Source organism: Coturnix japonica, chromosome 5 (genome assembly GCF_054131305.1).
Source record: "Coturnix japonica strain WE chromosome 5, WE-NBRP24, whole genome shotgun sequence".
In the NCBI taxonomy this organism is placed as follows: Eukaryota; Metazoa; Chordata; class Aves; order Galliformes; family Phasianidae; genus Coturnix; species Coturnix japonica.
Genome location: NC_140667.1, coordinates 6,575,476 through 6,596,640, shown reverse-complemented (window position 1 = coordinate 6,596,640; position 21,165 = coordinate 6,575,476). Strand labels below are relative to the sequence as shown.

At 40.4% G+C, this 21,165-nt stretch overlaps 1 protein-coding gene across 11 annotated transcripts in view; it reads right to left on the bottom strand.

Moving 5' to 3' along the window:
- Positions 1-3,116: 3,116 nt before the first annotated feature.
- The window catches only part of MPPED2 (metallophosphoesterase domain containing 2), a 164,864-nt gene continuing 146,815 nt past the window's right edge, over positions 3,117-21,165 (bottom strand). For all 11 annotated transcript variants that reach the window (XM_085549943.1, XM_085549945.1, XM_085549946.1 and 8 more), the window contains 3 exons: positions 9,609-9,724; positions 7,555-7,668; positions 3,117-4,587 (listed from right to left, as the gene is read on the bottom strand). In XM_085549943.1, the coding sequence (XP_085406069.1) occupies positions 4,469-4,587; positions 7,555-7,668; positions 9,609-9,724 (349 nt within the window). In that variant the 3' untranslated portion in view covers positions 3,117-4,468. The remainder of the gene's footprint in view (positions 4,588-7,554; positions 7,669-9,608; positions 9,725-21,165) is intronic.

Genomic DNA, 21,165 nt, shown 5'->3' with positions numbered 1-21,165 from the left:
AACCAAACTCATTGCTCTTTGTTGCAGGCTTTCCTGCACACACCTTACTTGATGTACTTCTAATAATATGTTAGTGATAGCAGGCAGGGAGAATGAGAATCCCTAATCCCTACTGGCTTAAACTAGTCGATAATATGCTGGAGAAAAAGGAAAAAGAAAAAAAAAAAAAAAAGAAAAGAAAAAAAGAAAAGAAAAGAAATAAAGAAGGAGGGAGGAGGTTGTTGGTAAGGGAAGAATATTCCAGAAGCGTAGTTTAATCAGGCCTGGTCGAAAGCAAGGTCTCAGACCTTTATGTCAATTTAACACAGAAAAGAAGGACTGCAGAGTTTGGATGTCTCCCCCCACCTTAAATTATGGATGATTTCCAGGAGTTTCCTGCATAAAATTTGTCTAGAGAGAAAATATTGGTGTCAGAGAGGGGAAAAAACTTCTGATTCACAGAAAATGGAAAGGAGAGAGGCAGCTTCAACCAGGAGTTAGCCATCAATCTATTTCTTAGACACAGTCTTGGCAAAACCCGTTCTCCTGGTAGAACTTGCCTGGAGTAGACCAGATTGATTTGACAGTCTCTTAGCCTAATAAATGCTTGACCTCAAGGTCTGCTGAATTCACTAAATTCACTATGCAGAGTGAATTGGGAACCAATCACCTCAAGTGAGCATCCAGTTCCACAGCCCTCCCCTGATAAAGGCCTTGACTGCTTTCAGCCTTAGCAAGATGACTAGATGAAAGCTGCTCTCAGAAGAAGAAAGGTTAATCGACTACACTGCCATTAATCAATCACTTGGAAAGATTCAGCACTTACAATAGGTAGGTCCCTCTTCCTGCCAAGAGGTTCTTGCATGTTAACCAGGGACACATTATTTCCTCCCGTATGCAGGATGAGTAATAGACAGAAACAATCCAGACAGATGCCAGGTGTATGATCCAAAGCCAGCTGAAGTCTATAGAATGACTCCCAGCAAGTTCAATGGACTTGGATCAGATCTCAGAGGAAGACTTATTATCCGAGGCTTATACTGCATATGGATATTGAGCTACTTTTAGTACCAAGGAATCCTTGAAAAGAAGCAGATTCATTGCCGTTTTGCCTCCCTGTGAAACTATACTTCTTCAAATCATACTGTGCCCTATTTACACTGATTGTCAGATAAGGCTGACATCCAGCAAAGGAAAATTACCTGCCTCTGACAGCAGATAGACACACATACATTTCAAAGACTCTAAAGAGTACAGAAAGAAAAAAAACACCAAAATATCTCTGCAAACGTTTTTCTGGCCTTTTTGTAACTGCTCAGAACCAGGACGTTAGCTTTCTCAGGCAGGAGGAAAAGCCAGATCAACTCATAAAGTTGTGGAGGAAAAGGAGAAAATAAAATTGAAGAGATCCTGCCTTGAAGAAGAACAAGTGATGAAAAACAGCTCTAAGGACAGTAAGGCTGATGGAGCCAGAGAAAAAACAAACAGGTCAAAAAAAAACACTTTGAAAGAACCCCTGAATAACAGATATTCCTCTAAATGAGCATGTGCACTCACCATCAACATCGCTTGATGATGATGAAGCTCTGACTGTCCTTGATGCTCATCTAAGTGGGAAAAGTCTCAGGCTATTACAAATACAGGCCCTCCTTTTCCAGTGCTGGACAACTTGATTACATCTGCTACACACAATGACCAAAAAGCTGAAAGGCAAATATTTGAAACCAAAAGGTACACACCTTTACAACATACATAGCTTGGCTATTGCAAAGCCTGATAGAAACTTTTGTGTCTGTAAGGAATTGCCTGGAATTTCCTCAGTACCAGCCTTACTCAAGACATACTCCTGGCTGCACTTTTGCCAGCCTTCATTTATCTGACTGTTGCCAGAAGGTACAGGCTGCTAAACTCCTTGAGCAAACCTGCTGACTTAAAAATTTTAGATTTTGGAGTAATAATTCAGTTTTCACTACAAATACCTGCAGCAGTGAATGCAGACCAGTATCACAGACTGCACTTGTTCTAGCTACATGCATGCAGTGAAGAGTTGCCAGGTCCGTCAGGAGGCTGGAGAGCAATCCAGGTGCAATGTGCTGTTCTAGAAGCTCGATGAAGCATTCCAGGAAATGAATCCTTCCTCCTTATGTGATGACAACAAACAAAATACCAATGAGAGAGAATAGCATGGGGTTCACTATATGTAAGGTTGTGGGTTTTTTGTACTTCGATAAAAAGCTTTATCTGAGGAAGGACAGACATCTCAAATACAGATGTTCTTAAACATATAGTTCTTTGTCAGCAAACAGGTGTGGCTGAGAAAACCAATTCTCTAGTCTGCCCATTGCTGACTGTAAAAAGAAAAGATTCTGAACTGGTATCCAAGATGAAGCACTGATTTTTGGTTACAATAAGATTTCAATATCACCAACAGGCATAATAGTTATCAACTTACTAAGACAAATGGGAAGGCTGTTTCTCTCCTCGTTACTTGTATTCACATTACCGCAGGTGTAGAATCACAAAATCACCTTATTTTCTTTTTTTGGAACTACATTTTCACTGCAGTAAGTGCTATTTTAAAGGAAGGTTCCGTTATTAAATTCTTAACTGCAATGCCACAATACCAGCAGGTTCCATTGCATTTATCATTCTATAGGCATACAAAGAACCATAATCTCAAGAAGTTCTCTTGCCATATATGGATCCTGCTGCAGCCACAGAACTGAGAACAGATCCAAACAACAAGGGAAATGGTTCATCTATCACTATTCATTTCTTAACCCACAGTGGATAAGCCTAAAGCACCTGCAGCTCAGTATTAATGAACAAGTACACAGGTTAGTACCTCACCCATTTTAACTCACGTAATTTGGAACAGTATCCTACAAGGCTTAACTGTACAAACTTGGTTGCACTGAATTATGTTGCCTGAAGACAAAATCACTTCTGTCTAAAAGGAACAGAAGGATGGATGGCAGAGAAATGGGAGGAAAACCCTGAGTGCTTTATCGACCCAGCTGACATCCTAAGAATGGTAAGCCATAAAAATTTATTGAGAATTAGAAAAGTTCTTACTTATTGCTGCACCCCCAACTGTTCATGCCACAGAAAAACATAAAATTCCCTTAAAGCACATATTTAAAAATCTTGCAATTTTATTTGCATATAAAGGCTGCTAGATATATCACAATAAATTTAAAGAAACAACTGCTTTCTAAATTCCATTAACAAGTTAACATAAAACAGAACAAAGCTCAATAGCATTTACAGTGGTAGAACAGAAATAACTATCTGCAACAGTATTTTGTGCTAGCAAGATTGCATTTACACACAGTGCAAAATAAGAAAAAGGAAATAAAAAGACGAGAAGAATATTTAAATATAAAGGACAACTAAGCCTTATTTTAGTTAGGCTTGATTGTATCCGTTTGACTCTATACATGCCTGAACTATGACAAAGATTGAACTCAGGCTATGGAAGGCCTTGAGCACTTGGAAAATGTGTCACATCCTTCATAATTTAGATGTGCTGTACAGCATAAATTTGCAGATGCTATACTGGCAATATTAAATCCTAGCTTAGTTATAATGCACAAAAAATACATATATATATAAATTCATATTTAAAAGGAGTCCGCATTTACATTATTTTGTTTTTTTACTGCATGAAACGCCTGCTCTTTGCAGCTTTCATTCCCAGTTTTTTAAAGCTAAAATAATTTAAACACAAACAATAAAAGGCAGATATCACATACAGACCGTGGCTATCCATACCGTTCTTTAACGTACAAAGCAGGTAGTGACAAACAAACAACTGAGAAGTCTATTCTCCCCTTGCTGCATTTTACTGTGAACAGAAACAAGTTTCAGTACACGCACACATGTCAAGAGGCAAATGGACCCCAAAGTCTTGCCTATGCTATAAGTAAAAAAAAGAAAGGAAGAAAAAAAGAATATAAATGAAGAGATGACAAGCTAACATTTAGACCATAGGGAAAAGAAGACACTTAAAATAAAAACCCGACAGTAACAAAAGTTGTGCAAATTTGGGTGTTTTTAAATGCTGCCTATTTTTTTTTATTTTTATTTTTTTAGCTTATCATATAATACTAAAATAAGGTCTCTCACTTCTTAAAAGAAAGCTTGGCTGTCCTTTTGAGAACACTATGACAATTTACAATGGCAGTTTATTGAAAAACAAACTTAATTTTACAAATTCACAATGCTTTTCTTTCTTTCAATTTAAAATGAATGCTGCATTTCAAAAAAGCACAACTTCTAACTTTATCACCTTGTTTCGTTGCACCAGCAATTGACTTAAAAAAAAAAAAACAACAAAAAACCCACCCTGAAACAAAAACCCCACAGTTCTCCCTCCCAAAATACCCCCCACAAACCTTTTGAAATAAACATGTAACAGAATGCAAGTATTGTAATTAGAAAATGGCAGTTTATAGACCTTCCTCAGTTCCAAACGTGCAGCAGTGCTTCATGATCCTTGAGGGGTTGGAAGGTCAAATATAATTGGAGGATTGGTTGGTTGAAAGCTGACTGTACACGTTGAAGCATTGATGTACGTTGTGTAACCGTCTGTCATAATGCCATAACCTGTAGGGACAATGTGTCACACTTACTGTAACGTAAACAAACGATGCTGCCCATGGGCAGCTGCACCAAAAGCTTGTTGTGGGATCAATGCTTTGGAATAAAATTATATTAATCCCTTCAAAACAACATAAGCTCTTGAAAGCTGCCACAAAGGCTTGATTGAAAAAGCACAGCATACTGTATTTGAAATAAGAACTGAAGCTTTTGTTTTATGTATGCACATTTTCCCACAGAAAATCCTCCGCTGCAATTTGTTACAGCAAAAGCAGAGACAAAACCACACATGCACTTTTGCTAATTACTTAATTAGTGTGTTGTACTTTGCAAGCTTGTAAAGCCTGTCAGAAAATAAAAGAAACAGTTAAAGAACAAGAGATTTAGAACTTTCTTTCATTTAATCTAGAAAAACCATTGCCCTCACCAGGCAATAAATGAAACGTCGTAAGCTTTTCCCGTGATAGCCTTTATCATACAGGTCCTCACTGCAGGACTGCCATGAAACCTCAGAAATCTATTAGCATGAGCAGCTGAGGGCCCGGGGTTTTCTCAGTGCAGAGCAGAGCAGGCTGAGGGAGGCCTCATGGTGGCTGCAGCTCCTTTACAGGGAGGGCAGTGCTAAGCTCTGCTCTGTGTGACAGCAACAGGGCTTGAGGGAGCAGCACGGAGCTGTGCCCAGGAAGGGTTAGGGAAAGGCTCTGCACCAGAAAGTGGTCAGACATTGGAACACTCTGCCCAGGCTATGGTCCCAATCTACCAGTGTTCAGGGAGCACTTGGACATAGGGTTTGGATTTGGGGTGGCTCTGTGTGGAGCCAGGGGTTGGACTCGATGATCCTAGCTCTCTTTCAACTCAGGTTCCTCTGAGCTTCTATGATATAGTCCCATTCATAAATGCTGCTGTAAAATACTTCTCTGAATGTATAAGTGGATCTAACTAGCAAGTGTAAATACAGGTATGCTTTGCTTCTAAGAAGCTTTCACACAGAGCTGAGTCCGGCTGATTCAAAAGGAGGTTGCAGTTACAGTAGCCTAACAGGCAAGAGAATCCAAATATAAGAATAGACTAAACAAGAAGAACACAAAAAGATTAAATTCTTCATAAAAAGAGCATTGAAATCCATGACTAAGGAAAGGAATCTCTTGCTGTAAGCACAGTAGAGTGCTGGAGGTCAATGAACAACTACTAGCTTAAGCAGGAAGTTGAGGTGAGAGTTAAATAGATGATTGCTTTTCATTGTGGAGGGATGTTGACAACTTGTTCCCAAATAAAGCAAGAATTAGTGAACACTGATCACAGGATTTTTCAACATGTCAAGGATTTAACTGCACAGTAACAGTATGGCATCACTTTCAGGAGGCTGGAGACTTCTCACCCTCCTAAACATCTGGCCAGCAGTGCTCTTGTTTAGGACAAATGTGAGGGACCAGCAGTAATGCCTCTCCCTTCTAGCCTCTATCTTCTCTTCCACTTGCCACATAGGAATAGGATGGGATATAACAGAGGCCTGCACATCTGTAGAATTGTGGAATGAGTGGAACACACTACAGTGTCTGGTAAACAGAGTCACACCTGAATCTTCATTCAGCCAGTGTGTGACGCTATGATATGATGTGAGAACATTAATTTGTATCTGTGCAGAAGCACGGAAGCGTCTCTTCTTACAGACATTCTCTCAAGGACGTGGAGACAGAGCTCCAGTCCCATCAGTGCATAAGATCCATTGTTTTCGGCTGACATCCATTGAGAGCTTACAAAGAAATTAGAACAAGTCTGGGAAGAATGTGGCACAAAACGCGCTTTTTTTTATTAGAGGTTCATAGAGGAAGAGAACTTCCCACCGCTAACCCACAGGGGGAAAATGTTTTTCTTTTAAACCATTATGATACAGTACAGATCACTGCTGTCTGAAAGCTAAGATAAATCCAGCTACCCACAGTTTCTATCACAAAGAATAATCACTTCAGAATTGCTGCACTTTATTTATTTGGACTAGCAATTTTGATTTAGATCATCTCATGGTGGGAAAAACATTCTTTGTGGCTGTTTTTACTTATCAACCAGAAAAAAAAAATAACAACCAGGCATGATCAGACTGTGTGTAGCCTCCCTTGATTTAATGGAATGCAGTCTGTGTTCATCTAAGCTAGAGATGGATGAGAATTAATTGTATTGTAGAATAATGCTCTTAACAATTGGCTATTTCTTTCTGTACCAAAACAGGCATCATTTTGAGTTGCAGGGTCACAAAGACTTACATTCTCTTTCTCATACAAACTTCCTAATATTTGCCCCATGGGCACGTAAAACCTACAGAATCAGTTTAAATATTTAAATGTCTCCAAAATGTATTATATCTCTCATTCCCTCCCCCTGCCAACAAACAGCTTTATGTTCCTCATCTGGAACCGACAGTGAGCATATCTCTTCTTATATATGAGATTGCTCGAAGGTAACACATGCATTATGAACCGTATCACAGGATGCTTTTAGAAATGCATGCAAAGTGAGCTCTGGCAATGATATTTGCCCTCCTTTCTGCTTTTCCTTACATGCTGAGGGAGGTGAGCTGAGACAGTGAGTTGTCTTCAGTTTTCTTTTTTTCTAGCACCTTTCTTGGCTCTTGCACTTGGAATAATTGGACTAAGCTTCACTTTGGCTTGCATGTGTGGGGAATCTCATCTGTTTCCCTAACTAAGTTTGTCAAAATTTAAATTGCTTTCAAATAACCTGCATAGAACAACCTTTGCACAGTGAGAGATGTAGGTGGCAAAATGTAGCACACGTTCCTGAAACAGCCTGGTTTAATTCTGGCATAAATTTACAAAGTGCTGTGTGCGCAATCACTTCCCTCAGTTCCCTCTCTACTTTAGTCCAGTATGTCATTACTCATCCTTTGCAATGCACAGCTGATGTGTGCTTCTTTGGAACCGGCTTCAGATCAAAGAGAGAAACAGCAGCGCTCCTTACCTTCATGGATCCCACCAAAGACATGGAGTTTGGGCCTTACTCGCCTCTGCACTGTGTTTAGCAGTTCCACACAACCGACTCTCTGCAGCTCTTTTGGAACCCAGTCTCGAAAACCTGGAGGCAAAAAATGCAATCAATACTATTAATTTTCTCTATTCAGGTAAGGTTTCGCATAGTCTTTCAGGAAGTCATAATTCACTGAAGGTTTATTACATTATCTGCAGTCGTAACCTCTCCATTAAAGCACACAATGGCTTTTAAGAAGCGTTTCACTGTCACTTTGTCTTCCTCAAGATCACCCTCCTCCATCTGCATTAATATTTTTCTGGATGTGATTTGTTTTTTTAAACTATAGGCTTAAACTCATCTTCCACCTTGAAACCTTGGAATACTTATTCCCGGCATTGCTGCTGATTTTTCTTCCCTTTCCCCTGGCTCTCACAGCAGTCACCTTCCCAAGCCAGTGAGATGGCTATTCCAGAACAAAATAGCTGAGGAAGATCAGTTGTTGTACAGCCTGATAGCTGCTGCCACCTCAAACATTTAAAATAGTTTCCCAATAACTTCCATAGGACCATGGTCTGCAGGTGCTAGTCTTGTTCTGAGACCCCACTCACCAACAACAGGCAATGAGCATTCAATTAAAACATTCATTAGCATCCATAGCATTGAAATATTTCTATACAAAAGCAATTCAGAGCAGATGGATTAGCAACCCTTTTAAAACAGTACCTATGAAACACTATAAAAGCACTTGTGGGGTTAGGTTTATTTTTGGGAAGATAAGCAGATTAAAATTCAAGGCATTGGTTTTCAATATCCAGTGTGTTTCACTGTCAGTGGATGGTGCATCACTACTTTATCCAAGCAGAACACAGGTAACCCTAGTTAGCTAAATGGTATTAAAAGAGCTCCTTGTTACCAAGATATCAGAAGTGCATAAGTATGTTATTAGTCAAAAAGGTGTTTTTTTTGTTTTTTGTTTTTTTCCCTTTTTGTTCCTTAGCTCTGCATAGATTGCTGACTATTAACTTAGCTGTGACTACGTAAGACATGCATTAATTTCTGGCTCCACAGTCACTGTAAAACTGCAAGAACACAGAGCCAGCTAGGTAGCATTTAAATGCTGCTTTATAATGGCGCAATGCAATCCTGGTTACTGGTGGGGGCTTCTTGTTTACATTAAAGTCACTACCATCACAGAATTGAGTGACTACATCTGACCACCTGACCCCTCAGACATCAAAGGAACTGACTAAAACCATGACAAAATCATGGTCCATTAGCAGTAACAGTAATGAGTAAGAAGCTGATGCTTAAAAAGTTTCAAACGATTTAATGTAGGCTTTAATTACTTTAGATATACCCCAAAGCAAGCACACTCTTGCCTCTGCTGAACAACCTTCTCAGCATCTTTTTGAGAACTCTATCTCAGAACGAGAATGGAAAACAATTTAACTAAATGGGAAGACTTCAGCTAATTCATGGAAGAAAAGAACATAAGTATGCATTCAAAGATTGATCCAAAAGCCTAAAACGACTGCTTCACAAGTTTACTGTAAGTCAACTAGAATATGCAAGAGTAGGTTTAAAGACATTAAGTTTAAAAGGATATCGTCAAGGAAAACACTTGACTGTATGCTCTTGAACTTTTGACTGCGTACTCTCAAACCTTAAAGAAACATATCTTAATAGTGAGGAAAATGGTTCAGAAGTTTTAGTCAATCTCTGAAAAATCACATGGGATTGGGAAGTGCAAGGTGAATAATGCTCTGCAATGCAATGTCAAACTCTCACAGCTAAATCAGATACTTGATATTCCCTTATTTGAGCGAAACAAAAAATGTAACTGAAAGAAAACACCTGGAAGCTCAACAGTTCTGCTAACCCTAATCATCTCTGTGCACTTCTTAGCAAAAGGCTTTAAATCACAGCTCTGAGTTAGCAGGCTGTTACAATAAATCTTATGGCATTAATAATTTTGGGTATTTTGAAGGCAAAATTCTCATGGAAAAAAAAAAAAAAAAATCTCACACAGCTTTTGTTTCACTTACCAAGGGGAGGTCCGTGTGTCATTAGTATGTCAATGCCCTCAGGGATAAGGTTCCACTTGTCTAGCAAAGACTGACCTCTGGGTAGGTTAAAGCCCCATCCATTAAACCAGGGTGTCCTTTGGGGAAAAATAAGATGAACTGCATCAATGCAAAATAAAAGTCTCTTCTCCACTGTTTTTCTTTTCCTGGATTATAACAAGTTCTGCACTACAGAGACTATTGGCAAACAGCCTTTTCAATGGGAAAGCCTCTAAAGCAAACCAGTTCAAATACACACACGCACAAATCTGTATATTTGAATTAAAATTAATATCTCATGCTCTTTTTGTACCTCGAGAATATATGGCCTCTATCTGATGGAGAGAAAAACATTAAAGTAACAAAGCTATTACTGAAGTTTAAGTTTAGTGATGTTTAAATGTAAGTACTCTTATAGATAGAAACAAACAAAAATCAAGTTTCTGGAGGCAAGGGACAACTAAAGAAAAAAAACACATCTAGTAGATAAGAGTTCATTAGGTAGGCTGTATGACATTATGCTTATAAGCGCTCTGATATGTCACTAAAGTCAAACTTCCTTTGCCCAGTACTTTCAATATCAGAACACTTTCACATAACTTGGCTTTGAACTCCTGAACCTCCTAGAGATCCTGATCAATGTTTAGCCTTACAGTAACTTTTTAAAGGAGATCTTATCACTTACAATTCATTTAGGATTTCTTAAGAAAAACAGAGATCCTAATGTTTCCCCATCACAGCACAGCATTGCTCTGGGACATTTGTTTATCCATCAGGCCAGGCATGTAATGATAAAAAGCTTACTTTTACCAAGTGTTTTTTCAGCGTGTACTAGCAAAGAGAGTGGTTTTGATGGAGGTATAATACAACAAAGCCCTTGATCAGGTACATCCATAGCACAGTCATTTGTAATGGTGTTCACAGCTGTTACTAGCAAGCTTCTCTATTTAGCTGTTAGAATTACAATATTTTTGGTAGTATTCATTAAGGAAGTTTTAATTCCTAGAGTTTAGGTAACTATTAAACTAGGTTGCTTCATTGTCTACCTAGGATAGCCCTGTTCCAGCCCTAGAGAGTTCGAGCTACTCTTGTATTCTTCTTTGTACTGTAGTTCTGAAAGGAAAATTCACAGTTAAAAAATAAACCTTGCAGGAAAGCATACATGTTAAATAGGAAAGAGACCATTACTAGTTTTATATCACCTCATTATGTAATCTGCCTCCTGCACCCTCTAAATTATGCAAACATTCAATATCAAATATGCATCCGAGCAGAAAATTCCTGTTGAGAAAGCCTCTGCTTCATTTTTACTTTTTGCAGTTAAGGAGTTTGTTTGTGAGAGACGATCATTTGACCAATGAAAAGCTTGCATAGTTATAAGTGGATTCTGAGTTCCTGAAAGCCAGCAGTCCAGACAAACAGCAGGCAGTACCAGTACTGATGCAGGAAGGGCACTGGTGCCACAGGTGCAAGTCATAGACACCACACGGTCCTGCTGAGCCAATGCTACTTGAACACAGGAACTCATTTAATCTAGTAGACAGCCTGGGTGTTGGATGAATGGTATCAAAGACAGGAAAACTAATGTCAGTTAAGCGTTTTAGGCAAGCTATGGGTTCCTCATGCATAGCAAAGCAACTCCAGCTCTCACTATTGGCTTACTCTGCACCCAGTGAAATGCTGAGACAAGTTCTTATGCTGTGAAGTAAGGCGAGCACACCGCAGACTAGCTTTACACACAACTGAAATGAAATTGAAGCATGTGCTTTCATTTCAGCTAAATTACAGGTGTTCCTGCTTTTCTATGATTCACCCTTCTGAAACAAGTCTAAATTAGGTACGAATGTTTCCTTTCCTATCGTGTTCCCAGGATTTAACATATCAAGATTATCGTAGCCCCCAGGGCTGCAGTTAAAAGTTAAAATACAGTTTGACTAAACATTCAGCTGCTTAAAAAAATAAACACACGGCTCATAGATTGAACTTTTCACTATCAATTAATGATTCTTTCCCCACTTGCATTTCTTCTGCAGATAGTACTTTACTTATTATACCATAGTTAAACCCGAAACATGAAACCACGTCTGTGATCTCTCTGGAGCTCTTTGGAGACTGCAACCACAGAAAAGCCTCCATTTGTCTGCAGGTTTTTTATTTTATGTTACTCTTAAGCACTGAGGGAGGAGGAGGGGAACCTGAGTCCCCCTATATTCTTGCTCCATCAGTCTCTGTAATTAGCTGTGACTAACAGCTACCACGTGGGAATCCACTTGTAAGAAAACTTTCAAGAAGCCTTTACCATTGTGCAGCATGTGCACAAAAAAAAAAAAAGACAGTAAAATCCCTCTTTAATATGCTAAATATTTTCACAAGAAATAAAATAAAACTAAAAAGCGGGCAGGGTTTGACTGGAAGAGATTTAGGTTTTGCTCCCTGAAACAGATGCTTAGAACAGAGCAGTGTGAGCACCATGCCCTGGCTCGTACCCAGAGAGCTGCCAGGGCCCGGTGGCACTGCGGCATTTCAGGCCTTGCAAGAAAGCCAGCAGGGAAGGGCAGACCTTGCTTTGTGGCACAGGTTCAGCCTGAGATGAGATCACAAGGAAGGTCACCCCGCGTTTGCACTGTGCCATGTTACGGTGCAGGCAAAATGGAGTTGATGTGCTGTGAATCCCTGGAGCGTCCAGGAGCGGCTGCTCACCCCCAGCAAGCTGTGGACATGTGGAGCAAAGACAAGGCCTGCACTGCAGGCAGACAGGTTCCTATCAACAGATATTGGATATTCCACTCCAGTTACTGCCTCTCTTTGATTATGCAAGGTTAAATATTGTCAAATGCAACTTTGAAATAAACTAGGGAAAAGAAAATGCGCATGTAGTTGCACAGCTCCTGCAACATCTTTTGAGCCAAGTACTTGCTGGCACAGAGCACCCCAGCTTTAGGAGGACATGACTCCGAGGTTCTTTGCCTGTGATAAGTTGCAATCCAGTGCAAATAACTAGGAAAAGGCTAATTAGGCATTTAAACATGTATTTAAGGCATAATTTTCTTTCCTATCAAGTTCTAGTTAAGAGAGTCCAGTTAGCTGCTAGTAACAACTAGAGTTGTATAGATCATTTTTAAGTAGCCTAAAGAAAAGAAAATAACCAACTGTTGGAGTGCTACATGGGAAGCACAGACATAAAACCACGGGAATTAGGAATGAGAAATTACAAATGATTTTGTCATTTTACGTTTGACGGACCAGAACACTTCCTGGTATGCGTGGCACAGCACGACACGGGCCCTGCTCACACTGTGTGTCAGCCCATGGCCAGAAAGGCCTAATTGAGCCCCTGCTCTTTGCAGCCACGCTGCACTTCACAGCATCTTTCACGTGCCATGAAACTGTCACGGTAATTCTTGATCCCTGGCTCACTTGACAGCTCAGCCCTCCCCTGCCTGCAAAGCTTCCTTATCATTTAGGAATAGCAGTTCTGCTGGCACCAGATGTGTCACAGGGAATATCCTAATGAAAGGCAGACACCTGCCCCATCACTGCCCTCTGCAGTTCTGCATCTCTATGCAGCAATCCCACAGATCCCCCTCCACCTGGCATTTTGGAACTTACATTTTCCACAATTACAAGAATGCTTATGCAGCAGGCCACATACTGCCTTCACACCTCATGCCATGAGGCATCCACCTCAACTACCACAAAACCAAGGAGGAGAGGATTTTAAGTTTCAGGGCAAGACTCACCCTGCTTTCACAGGCGCACTGGAAGAACTGTCTGATGTGAAAAGCAAATCCCTGCCTTTAGAGGCAGAGAGTTCATCCTTCAGCAGGTGATCACATCTCCCTTTCCCCAAGAGACTTTTGTCTTTACTATATTACAATTAAAAAGAAAAAGAAGAAGAAGAAGAAAAAAAAGAAGAAGTGAGAGTGCATAAATTTATGATGCAAGTTTCAGAAAGCAAAGTCACAACAACTCCTTGGTGTGCAGATCTCAGAAGCCAGAAAGCCAAAAACACACAGGGAAACAAAAGACATAAGGTCATGGCCAAGTGCATCCCAGTTATACGAGAACTTGCCTCCTTCTGGAACACTTGTATTTTTAAGGGATGCTATCTTCCACTGTGTTCTTTCATTCCTCTTTGGCTAGGGGCTATGTGATCCCCAGAGCAACCACTCAGAAGATAAGTGTACAATGAGACCTTCTAGATAAAGGGTTTTCTTTTACTTCTAGTTTTAACTCTTAAATGCAATGATTTCAACAGTTACTCCTTAGCAGGAACACATTCTCTGCTTTTAATTTCCTGTATTCATTCATTTTAAGACTCCTCAAAAAGCTTCAGTTTTATCTTTAGTCCAATGAGTAAAGCACACAGCAGGCGGAAATCTCAGGCTGCTTCCTTCTGCAGGACAAAGCTGAGGGAATGCCTAATGTGCATCACAGCAGGACGCACTTCCACACAACCAACAACAAAATGCTCTGTATTTTGGTCTGCATTTAAAGTGAACTCACCAGCCTGGCTTAGAAGAGAGACTGGTGATTCTCCTTCAGCAGAAAATAAAGGATGGGGCACTGAACGTGCACTCCTAGAGTTGCTCAGTTACAGGACCAGCTTACACACCTATCTCCAAAGTGTCTATTACAGCCCGCATGAATGGTGCAGCAGGGCACTACATTAGCAGAAAAGAACCAGCAAAAAAACGAACCAAGCAACCAAACCAACACCTTTCAGTCTTCCTCCCCCACCTGTCTGCTGAATGGAGAGCTGCCTGCTGGGATGCACCAAGTGGGCAACAGGAGAAGGGGATCTGCAGAGCGCACATAGCCAGGAAAACAAGAGACACAGCAGGGCAAGTGCACAATGTACTACATAAGCACATTTTACAAGGTAAGAGCTGCTATAAAGACCTTGACACTTGCTTTCAGTGCTACAAAAGCATTTTTCATTAAGCTCTTTCTTATAGTGGGTATTAAAACACTTTAAAAAAAAAAAATATAATGGAACAAGGAAATCTTAAGGGCTAAATAATTTCCTAAATGTGCTCATTATAACATTGCGATTTTGCTCGTAAAGTTGTGGCATCTGAAAAGGACAAAGTCTAGTGGTACTAGCTGTTTGAGCTCATTTCCTCTAACACTTACCTACTGTGTCTCACTGGGAATGTGGGGACACTAATATACAAACTAAAGAAGCATTACAGAGTCCAGACCTTTGGGATTTTGCTTATCAGGCATCTTTAATCAATTGAAGCTCTCCTGGGGCAGCACTTATGAAAGTGGGTTACCAGCACTGCGATGATGTAATGGTATGCATCTTCTTGTTAGCAAAGCACAGATTTTAGGCACCTATGCAAGTGTTTGAAAAATAGAAGAGCTATGTTTTCAATGTTACCGGAGTCACAACAGCTGTTGGCATTTCTGCAGGTTTTCTCTGTCTCTTTCAAGTCATATACTGTGATTTCCAAACATTTACTGCTTCTCTAAATGATAAAACATTCAAGAGAAACAACCAACACGCATCCTCCCAAGTTTGCACACAATACCTTTTTCCACAAAGCAGCCTTCCACAAAGTGGCAGCAAGCACCTTGCTACTACAGATCTAGCGTGAATTAGTGTACTCCTTGCATCAAGCTGTTCTGAATTTCTACCTCCGATTGTACAGCAATAAAAAGAGGTTTTCACTTGGTCTCCTTGCAGAAAGAGACCTGCGCTTGGATCTTTGAGAGGTAAGAAATAAAAACAAGGTCTTCAGCTGCTGTTATTTAGCAAGTTCTTTAGATGTGCTGATCTGGACCAGATGATTTCCTAAAACAAGACAGACTCGGGTATAAGCGCAGCATTAGCTGTCTGTCTGACTGGAAAACGCTGCATGAAAAGAATTCCATTCATCATCTTGCAGTGCTTCCCTGTCTTGCACTCTGCATGTCTCTGCTTGTGATGCCTCAAAGCTGCTCCGCCTTTTATTGACAAATAATTGAGCCCCGGTTCCCAAACTGGCATCATCTACTCCTGCGCAGAAGGCAATCATGTAAAGGAAGACAAAAACTCACAAGGGTTTGAGAAACATAAGGCCAAAAGTGCTGGCTAATGGGAGGTTAAAATGCCAGCAGTGTCCTGGAGGATTCACAGGATAGGAAGGACAGCAGGACACAGAGCATGGGGATCCCTGAGGACAGGAAGAAAGAACATGCAGTGAAGCAGAGGTGCAGGCAACAAAAGCAAGGCAGATGGTAGAAGAGAGAAAGGGAACAGATGAGATTTTCAACTTTGCCTCAGAAAAATTTTGGATAAGTATCTAAATTGCTCATCAAAAAGGAAATCTCCAAATCTTCTGAGGCTTACCAATCTCTAGCCGTACTGCAATTATTTTATTTAGGGCTTTACTTAATGAGATCTGGGAGATATTTTAATATCCCAAAAATATGAAAATAATTCAAACTTGACTCAAGGGCTAATTTCATTTTACTTTTAAAAAGAACGGGACTACAAAGACCTATTAACAGAGGTGTCTATCAGACCTTGCATGATTCTGTATTGTGAATGATTGACGATGGCTTGAAGGATACACCTAGCTGTAAGTAAGGGGCAGCCTCATTTAGGTCCACACAGGACACTACATTGCCCCAGCTGCAATGGGGAAACAAAGCACACCATGCAGCAGCCTGATTTGCAGACTTGGTTCTCCTTCTTGAGCAGGCACCTCATCCCCTCCATCCCACACTTTTTGAGCAGGGTACAGCCCCTTAAGTGTCAAGGGATGCTGCAGTAGTCAAAGGAGATGGAAATTCTCATTATTTATATGGTAGAATTTTGTGATCTTTGTAGAAACAGAGGATGGAGTTATCTGCCTCAAAAGCTTCCCACAGCACAAAGTGAACACCCCCTCTGAAGGAAAGGGCAGAGGGAAGAAGGAAGAAGAAAAACCAACAACAGTTGGCTGAAATTTTGATCTGATTTTTCCAAATAATGCCTTTAACAACAAACAAGTTAAACTGCAAATGATCCATTAAAAAAATACTGTCAGATATGAGGGTTTATAACAAATACAGCTCTCAAAAGACATTATTCCTGCCTGTCCTAGTGGTGAATTAGGTTTGTTTCCCTAGGAAAGTCTCCAGAAACTTCATGGTTTTGGATGATACTTAAAACAGAATTCTTTAGCATCGCAAGAGTCTCTACAGTTCCTCTGAAAGTCAGTACTGGCCAGAGGAAAAGGTGATTGCTTATTCATTAATAAGTGCTAGGAACACAAACTGGATTTATTCCACACATATATACGTGTATATTTATGCAGTGCTTCAGCATCTTTATGTAACTTTATGTCTGCACTCCTTACTACTCTTAATATACGTAACTTAATGGCAGCATCATGAAAACAGAATTGTCCCCCAGAAGGATTATTATTGGCTGGAGAACTCCTTAAGATCCCCTAAGCCAAGGGAGCAGCTCATTGCCACCAGAGAGGTCCCAGACCCCGCACTACATCCACCACAGCTCCTTACCTAAGAGCTCTAGATCTTGCAGTTCTTCATGAGCTGATTCAACTCACTAAAACAGCAGAAAACTAACTAAAAAAAAAAGTAGGAGGAAAACAAGAATAATAACCCCAAAAAATCACAGACAAACAGAAGAAGATGAGAAGAGGGGAGATTTTTAGGGATCACTGCGGAACTGCCAGTACCACTGGATGCTACCAGCACTTTTGGTTTGTTCCAAGTCTGAGCTATTTTCAACTGGATGTAAAATCAATTACCCTTCATAACTCGATGAAAACAACCAACACAATCAGAAAGTTTCCAGGATCACAATACACAATTATTTGGTGTGTAGGTAGTGCATAAAACATCACGCCTAGACTTGAACTGATAATATTGTTTCACCATTCAGTTCTAAGTGTTATAAAATGCTCAAAGTTTCACCAAAAACTGTGACCCTGCATTGAAGTAAATACACATCATGGGTGCATGCTGTATATACATATGTAGATGTTATGAGTGTGATGTATATGTATATAAATAAATACATCTCCTGTTGCTCTGCCTGTGACAAGGAGTCCAGGTTGAGGAAATGGAAGACTGTACTCCCAAGTCAATGAAAACCAGGACTACAACAGCACTCAAGCACGAGCACAGGAATATGAGTTAACGTTTTCAGGTTCTTACCTGGAGGAGCTGTCTTACTTATGAGCCAATTTCACAAACCAATTAAAGTAATGCAGTTACTTGATCAACAGCTGAACACAAAGAAAAAAATATACATGGAAAAGGCTGAGAAAAAAAAGTAATATGAGGATCATAAAAGAAGCAGGAGCTGCTGAAAGGACTGCGGTGCATTCAGCATTGCAGAGGTAGCAGCAGCATTACTTTAATTGAAAAGGATCTGTTTAAGCATGGGTCACTCGCTTTTGTTATCTCTGAGACCATTAAGCAAAGAGCTCAGGTTACATGCAGATCAATTTATGCAACATTTAATTTTAGGCTCACCCACCCTCACGACGTCCCTTCAAAGAGGTCTGTGGGAGATGCAGATCACCACAGACCAAACGAGGATTAATTTAAATGTTTGGGCAAAAAAAACAACAGTAACAACAAAAAAAAACCTAACATGAAAACCTTAATTAGAAACCAACTTAGTAGAATCTTTACCTCAGTATCAGAGACTTTGCCTGATCAACAAAATGGTCCTCGAGCTCTATCCAGTTCTCATCTTGACCGAGAGGATTTTCACCTGCACATCTCTCCAAGGCAACACACGCAACACCTGATTTCCCTCAAAAGAGGGTTAATAGCACATAAGTAAGTGCAAGCAAGCAGCAGGGGAGGGAAAAAAAAAAAAAAAAAAAAGAAAAAAAAAAAAAAAAGAAAAAAAAAGAAGAAAAGAAAGAGGCAGGAAAGATCTGATCTCTCTCTTCTAGCCAGGAGCATCATAGGATGTCTCTGCTGTTGTTAGAGCTCCACAACATCATATTCATCCCTCTACGTAATATACAGGTGTGGTTCTTAAAAAACACATTTCCAGAGAAAATCTGTGAGCTCCTACTCCAAGTTCCCACCTGAAGTGAGTTTTTGTGATGACTTACAAGCCTATGAACTGGTGGTTTATAATAGAAAGGAGGACTGACATTTAAATAGAGCGGCACTGGAATAATGGCTTTACATTAGTATTTTATGGGAGGATGAATAACCACAAAGTTAGCATACTGTCTTTTCTGGCAATAAAAAATCTATTGAAAACAAAAGGTCATTTTATTTGATAATGTAAATGAATTGGATTTGTATTGTATGGTCACAAGAGTGAAGGAAAGATTAATTCTTAGAGAAGTCAATATATCAGGATAGCTAGGATTGGTTTGTTTTTAATTCCTTAACCATGTCGGAAAGCCCGAGGTTCACAACCCACAGCCATATATTGCTGTACTCTCCATTTTAATACAGGCCCCGGACTTCAGTCGGATCTGATAAAAATCTAGAACTTGCAGTAGGCCATTATGTGGGCAAACTATTCATTTTATATTCACCTCCTTGTCGTGTCAGTGCAGAGGTCATCTAAAGAGGGGGCCTAATTAATCAAACTGTCAGAGCCAATGAGGAGGAGCATGTTAATAGGACTTTTATTTCACCCAGGAAAGCAGCGGTCTGACAGGAACCAGAAAATATGGCCTTGATGTTGCTGTTTATTAGCAATGCTGAGATCAGTGGTAATAGGTGCCAAGCAGCTTATGTTTGATAAAGTGCTGAATGTCAAGAACCTGCACCAACTAGAAATTAGACTGACAAGAGGCAGGAATCTCAGTATATTGATAGCTGCTGAGAGGAGAGGCACGTTGGATATCATCACATAATGGGAACCTGCAGAGGCTGCAGTCTAAGTTCTTCAAAAGTGAAACAATCCCAGCCCCAAACAACAAAACAAACAAACAAACAAGCCACTGCCATTTTCCAGAACTTAAAGGCGAGGCTTTAGTTTTGGTTTGGTTTGGTACACTCCGGCCTGGTATACATAAGCTAACATAGCCACACTGGCACAAGAGATCTTTAAGCTTGGTACAGCAGTGCATAACTTAAGGGGGTCGCCTGGATGGGATTCCATGTTAGCAAAAGGCTGGCACGTTGGTGCTGCCTTAAAGAGAACTGGCCAGATTTCCTGCACAGATCAGCTAATAACAAGTGAGGACAGTGCAGAGGCTTCAGAAGAAGAAGCAGGTAAGTCCACACACCTCTCACTCTGTTAGGCTATGTACTCAGCAAGTTAATCCCTGGCCCCATCAAACACCATAATACTGCTAGCATAAATGCGGCCTTCCCACAAAATGGATGTTCTTAAACAAACTGCACACCCATAGTAAAGAATAAAACAAGCACATCTAAAAGGGAGTGAGTGGGAGACAGAAGAGATGCTCACAGTTTTTGAAGGGCATTGGACTCATTTTAGCAGCAGCCACAGCATTTGCTGTGTGGGTGATATATGTAAAACCTTGAATTAATTATTTTAGTAATACACCTCTACACGATTCCTCAGTCTGCAATGTATTTTATACTTCAGGCCATGGTAAGTTTTATAATTAACTACTTTCTCAAGCCATTTTAATTAATTTTTTTTCCAACACCATTATTTCCAAATGAAGAGAGAGCTAACATTAAATAGCTTTCTAAATAGAGTTCTGCAGGAACATACTCCTGGAGGATAAAACACTCAGAACTGGCAATGCCCCTGGGAAGGTGTAAGCAGGGAAAGGAAATAAACTGCTAAGGGGAACCTCAAACCCTGATGGGACACGCAAATGACCTGCCAAGGCAAAATCTTTCTTGGTGAAAGAGGAAGGCTGTTGTGTTTACGGCTGCTGCCACGGATCCAAATATCCTCATCCTGAGTTATCTTCTTGTTTTTATTTTCTCTGAGAACATTCCATTGTCTGGGTCTTCCTCTTAGAGCCAGCAATACTAAAATTGGAAGCAAACAATGCAGAACTGAATTAATTCTGTGGCCACTCACCACCCTGGCTCAGCCTCCAGGGCAGCCACGCTCCAGCCCCAAGCTCTCGGGAGGCTGACACAGAGGCACTAACCAGGGCAGCTGTGCCTTTGTCATGGGGACGGCTGTCCTGTCAAGTGGCCTCTCACAGAGACCAGAAAGATATGCAGTAGGGTTACTGATCTTGGCTGGATTTTAAACTGCTGAGCGTTAGGGTGTATAATAATTCCTTCTTTGGTGGCAAACTCCTTTTTCAAACTGTCTGCCTTTCCCCTGAGCCTTCCCTGCTGCTCTGTGCTACGTGTATCGCTGCCTTCTCTTGGTGCCAACACTGAGATGTGGCCAACCACATAACCTGTGTTTAAAAAGAAACAAATGGGAATATATTCTCAGTTACAGCATTCGGACTTTCAGCATCACGAACAAGGGACTGGAGAATGGTAGCACTGCACATAGCATGGGGAATTCAGGGCAGGAACTACTCCCTTAGTAGCAAAACCCACTTGAAGCCATACCACCAAACAGCTTTAAAGAGAACAATTCACCCCTACTAGAAAAGAAAAATAATGAAGA